This window comes from Sander vitreus, chromosome 5 (genome assembly GCF_031162955.1).
Source record: "Sander vitreus isolate 19-12246 chromosome 5, sanVit1, whole genome shotgun sequence".
Lineage (NCBI taxonomy): Eukaryota > Metazoa > Chordata > Actinopteri > Perciformes > Percidae > Sander > Sander vitreus.
The window spans coordinates 7,869,189-7,875,130 of NC_135859.1; the positions used below are offsets into that span (position 1 = coordinate 7,869,189).

The 5,942-nt window shown below is 38.3% G+C and overlaps 1 protein-coding gene across 1 annotated transcript; it reads left to right on the plus strand.

The window, feature by feature from the left end:
• Positions 1-999: 999 nt before the first annotated feature.
• On the plus strand, positions 1,000-5,682 carry LOC144517984 (Golgi-associated plant pathogenesis-related protein 1-like). The gene is made up of 6 exons (XM_078250295.1): positions 1,000-1,084; positions 1,280-1,306; positions 1,493-1,714; positions 3,165-3,242; positions 3,623-3,772; positions 5,241-5,682. Exons 2-6 carry the CDS (start codon positions 1,300-1,302, stop codon positions 5,243-5,245), a joined length of 462 nt encoding a protein of 153 aa, XP_078106421.1. The 5' UTR covers positions 1,000-1,084; positions 1,280-1,299; the 3' UTR covers positions 5,246-5,682.
• The last annotated feature ends 260 nt before the right edge of the window (positions 5,683-5,942 follow it).

Sequence of the window (5,942 nt, forward strand, 5' to 3'; positions counted from 1 at the left end):
CAGTGCATCAAAGCATATCACTATCTGCAAAGAAAAGAAAATATGAATAAAACACGAGCGCAGCAGATTCGTCTGATTCCCAGCTTAGCTAGAGCGGGTAACGCTAGCTCTGCAGACGGACCAGAGTCAGTCAGCACCCGGGAGCGAACATAGAGCGTTAGGTTACACCTGCTAGCTAGCTGCAGCGGCAGCAGCGAACATTATAAAATTAGACCCAGCACCGGAGGTCTGATCCCCATGATCTGATCCCGAACAAAATTTTCATGTTGTAATGTAAAAATGCAGTGGTGGAAAGCAGCTAATTTATGTGTACTGTACTAAAGTACATTTTTGAAGTACCTGTGATGTACTCGAGTATTTCTGTCTTTCATTTGTGTGCATTGTAGGATGACGTTTTGATGACTGACAGCCAAAAACCCAGCCGTTACCCTTCTACTGAAGGGCAAACTTTTTCAGTTGGTGTCGAAATTCACTAGCAACACATAACCACACATACATAACAGTGTTACTTCTGATGATGTGATATTCAGAGTGGGAGTCTGCAGTGAAGCTATAGGGTGAGCAACTCATTTCACTGTGGTTAGAAAGACATTTGCTGGATTTGTGGTAAACATAAGCATGGCACCTAGAAGTATTTTTATATAGTTTTATAGTGACTTGATAAAATCCATGTGTGTGTTGAAGTCTTCTGTTTGACTATGTTTATTTCAGGCCTCAACTCAGCGGCTGCTGTTGGAGGAATCAATTCTTTACAGGAGGGGACGTGACCACAACCTGTTTGACAGCACCTTCATCTGCTCTCTGTTTACATGTTTTCTTTGGCAAAATGCCTATCTCCTTCTTTTGTTTCTCTATTATTATTCCTTTATCAATGGCTTTAAGAATTTGCATGTGAAGAATGTGGATTACCCTGAAAACAACAATGCTGAATCATTTTAAAGGATAAGTGGCACAGTGAAAGGGCTGGGTGTCTGTCTCCTCCTACGCATCGATGAGGAGGGAGAGGTCTCGCTCATAAATACTGACTTCAAGACAGCAAAGGGAACGGTATCTTCACAGGACATCCCTCCAGACCCTGAACCAGGTAAGTGCTGGAGATCACTGCAGTCATGACTGTATGAAATTATTCCTTTGATCACTGCCACTCTAACGCTAAATACATGTAATTTAATTTGGAATCATTTATTTGATTTTATGGATATTTTTTCACTCTGTATTTTTGTTTTATTAGGGTTAGGGTTATTTTGTCATTTTAAACTCTGTTCTTATTTCATTTCAGCCTTCATAACCACAGGCACTATGGCAGGTTCGTGCATTGTTTGCTCAGTTATTATTTTCAACAGCATTCCATAATATATTATCACAGAGCAGGATTCATCCTGTATACATCCACGATGTTTAAAAAAAAAAAGCCAGCCTCAGTTATTGCACAAGACATGTTTCCTCTAAACAGTAAAAGCTTATCAATTGATCATTTTATTTTTCTCTACAGATGCAAGCTTTCAGCAGGAGTTCCTGGAAACCCACAATGCCTACAGGCTGAAGCACAACACGCCAGAAATGACCCTTAGCAGCGAGCTGTCTGCTTCAGCTCAGAAATGGGCCAATCACCTGCTGGCAATCGGCGCCCTGCAACACAGTAAACCTGAGGACAGAAAGAACATCGGAGAGAACATCTACAATATGTGGAGCTCAGCAACCCTTCACCTAACAGGTGAATTAGAGAGCCGAGCCCTTTCTTTTCAATACTTTTTATCATTTGCTTTAATCAAAACGTACAAACCACTTTCGTTCCTTAATTTCAAGCTGGTTGATTTATTCCTTCACTTGCTAATATAAGACTGTAACTATTGAATCAAAAGTTGAATTACTAAGCAATTAAACACACCGAGGGGTTCTAACTGCTTGCTCTGGTATGACCAATAGATCAGCTTATGTTAGCTACTTTAAGACATTCCTAGTCTCGCATTGCCAGACCTTCCTTCACAGCGCTGTGGAGGTGGGTCTGGCTAGTCCACATAGCATTCCTGGATGGGAGAAAAACGTGCCATGGTTTATTGGCATTTCTTCTCACAATCGTCTTGGGCGGTGCTAAGCGTCGAGCGGAGCCACGTTGCTGCTTTAAAATAGCCTCGGGAAGGAACTTGTTTCAGTGGAACATGTATACGTTCAAAGGTTGTTCGGTGGTGCAACAGAAAACTCAGATTGGACAGATAGTCTAGCTAGCTGTCTAGATTTACCCTGCAGAGATCTGAGGAGCAGTTAACCATAGTCTTCATAAATCGACCAGAGTTTAAAATTACAACACAAAGAAAGTGGAAGGTAGCAGGACTTCCAAAAACAGACACCCGAAAAGAGTGACTTCCGGCGGAATGTCTGGCAGAACGAGAGCAATCCTGGAAGTTGAACGTCGTAGACTAGGACATTCCTGACTCAGTTCTCTGAATGTATCACTCTTCTGTACTTATTCTAGTGTTACACTATGTTTTACCAATTACCACCCACCTGTAATTTAAAGAAATAATGTAGCCATTTCTATCGGGTTTTTTTTTTTAGGAAAATCGCTACTTTGCGATAGTAGCTAACCGAGGGGTGTCAAACTAATTTTAGTTCATGGGTTACATCCCCCTAATCTGATCTCAAGTGGGCCAGACCAGTAAACCACTCCAGAAAGATCAGAAACTTTTTCTGCCACAGATTTTCTTGTCAGCGTGATGTTGGCAAACGCAAGTTGCTTCTTCTACGACAGCGTTCTGAGGCCATTGTAGGAAAAAATAATAATGTTACGGACCCGGGAGAGAGGGGTAATATTTCGAGAAAAAAATTAGAATTTCTAGGATTCAAGTCGTAAATTTAAGGAAAAAGAACTCCAATATTCTCTGTGATTGAATTGGTAAATTTGGAATTGGAATGAATTACTTCTCTGCAATTTTCATACTTTGCAAAGTCATCCGGTGGGCCTGGTTGGACCTTTTGGCGGGTCAGTTCTGGCCCACGGGCCGTTTGTTTGACACCCCTGAGCTAAACTGTCCTTCACCAACTGCAGTTCAAATCAAACAATCTGCCTTTAGAGCAGCTCTGTTTAGGCTATAAAGCTCAAACTTCAACTACCAGTTTAAATGTTAATATCATGTTCATTCATTTTTGTCTCCTCCATGTTTTAGGGAAAGAAGCTGTAGATTCGTGGTACAGTGAGATCAAGAATTACAACTGGAGCCGCCCTGGATTCAGCGGCAATACTGGTAAAACTCAACCCACATCATGATGAGTTCTAGGAAGTCTGTAAATAGAAATACATTTGAAATGTGTGAATCAATAAAAATATATTGTTACATACACGTGTATATCTGCATCCCTAAAATATGTACAGTACCAGTCAAAAGTTTGGACACTCAAGTAAATTGGAAAGTATGTCTAAACCTTTGACTGGTCTTTATTATCTACTTAAAGAATAAGCCATAACTATGAGAGAAGTTAAGTTACTACTTTGTTATATTGCTCTGTAATTGTATTTATGTTCAGGTTCAGATGTTATACTATGCAGTGAATAACACATTGGAAGATAGCATATTCTCTTGCAAGTTAGAAACATTGTACCCCACTGCTGTGTTTCCTACTGCAGGTCATTTTACTCAGGTGGTGTGGAAAGACAGCAAAGAACTGGGCGTGGGAATGGCCACTGATGGCCACAAGGTCTTTGTGGTTGGGCAGTACCGGCCAGCTGGCAACATGAACATGGCGGGATACTTTGAGAAAAACGTCCTCCCAAAAGGTAACATATTACCACAATTTTGTTAATGGGATTGAGCACATTACCTTACAAGGCAGCAGAAGTCAACTTTACACATCTGGGAAACAAGAAGTATCTGTTTAACCTTTGAGAATTTCATTTCCCAGAAATGTTGTAAAGGCAACTTAATTATGCCTTCAAATTATGGATTAGTCCAAATTAGAGACTACGTCACACCAAAGACCAGTGGTGGAAAGTAACTCATTTACTGTACTTTTGAGGTAATAGTATTTTACTTGAGGACTTCCATTTTATGCTACTTCATACTGTTACTCCACTACATTTCAGAGAGAAATATTGTACTTTATACTTCACTACATTTAATTGACAGCTATAGTTACTAGTTACTTTGAATTACTTTACAATTGAGATTTTACATACAAAACTTATAATCCACTTAAATAAATAGGATGTGAATTGTGACATCCCTAAATATCATAATAATATATGGAGCAGTTAAAATTAGCACCAATTTGAATAGCTACAAAATAAAATACTGTTTATATCAGTAGTAGTAATGCAAATATATATATATATATATATTTGCTGCTTATTCTCATGGTCCATAACTGATATATTCACTGTAAAACTTTTCGCCGTAAACCTACAGTATTATACTGGCAGCAGCTTAGCCAGTAAACTACTGTTTATTTACAGTTATCATACTGTTTTTAAATTTTAAGGTATTTTACTGTAAATAGACATACAGTTTATTACTGTATTATTTGAATTTACAGTAATATCCTGGCTGCAGTGCAATTCCCGCCTTTTCCTTTGTTTTCCCAAGATGCATTGGTATTAACAGTAAATACAGTGTGTAATCTGTAACATTCGCAGATAGTGCTGTAATATTCTTTTCTCCCAGAATGCATTACCATTTACAGTATGATCCTGTATAACATTAAAACAGTAAGATGTGAGATTTTAGCTGTAAATTTACATCAAAGGTTTACAGTATATTTTACTTAGTCATTTTTAAAGTGCACTAATGTTATTAAGAGCCATGTACATCACAATATTTGTCTGCGGTCTGCTTTAGTTTTAGAATGCACATACCACAGACAAACGAATATGTGTAGCTCCTTTTATCAAAGAATGTGTTGAGAACTTGTAGTTGTGGTTCACTAGCAGTTGTACCTTTAACATTTAGCAAAAAACATTTACGTTATAACAAACATTTGTGTGTGTACCAAACTTTCTATAATAACCGCTGAGAGGAAACTTGCGTAGCTTTTTAAAGTAAACCTGATGCCACAACAGTAAGTTAAATATCTCAGTGTATCATCAGGGACAGATGTTCCCTCTGATGGAGCCCTTTTTCAGTCAGCTAGGTGGATTTTACTCATTCTTATCTGGTGCAGGTTTTAGGAATACACAATGACCTACTGTGCTTATACTTCATCAGTTGAACAACAACATGCCTCACCAGTATTTTACTGTCACTTTCCAGCGTAAAAGACAGCTGGCAGAGAGGTGGGTGGAGCAGACAACACTTCCAGTGAGGAAGGTGCACTGAGCCCAAGGAAAACTTCACACTGCTGTAGATCCTTGACCATTACTGTGACCCCCAACACACTGTTGCTAAATGTTCCAATGTTTCAGTGTTGCTAAACTGAATTGTACTGTTGTAATCATGACTTACTAAACATTACATCTTCATGTGGTGGCCCTTTAAATAAAGTGCTGACCTGCTCCATCTTTAACATTTTTAATATGCCCCAATCTTTGTGACACCACAAATTAAAAAAATGTCAAGACAGTTCTTGTGTTCAGACACTTAGCATTTAGTAAAAAGTAAAATTCATAAATATACTGCTTGGCTGAGCATTGTTCTTAGACATTACTGTTTAAGTGCCTTATGTTGTTGTGAATAAAGCCACTATAAAAATGCATCTGCAGTGTACTGTATTTTCTGTCAATGCAGTGACCTTAGTATTATTTTGCCAACCCATTACATTTAATTTTATGCCACTATTAAATATATCATATTGTATAAATGTTAAAGATGGACCAGGTCAGCACTTTATTTGAAGGGCCACAGTATGATGAAGTAATGAAGACATAATATTTAGTTAATCATGATTACAATTTTTTAGAATATATGTACACTGCTGTGACTGGTCAGTTTTTTTGAAGAAGATATGAACATCAT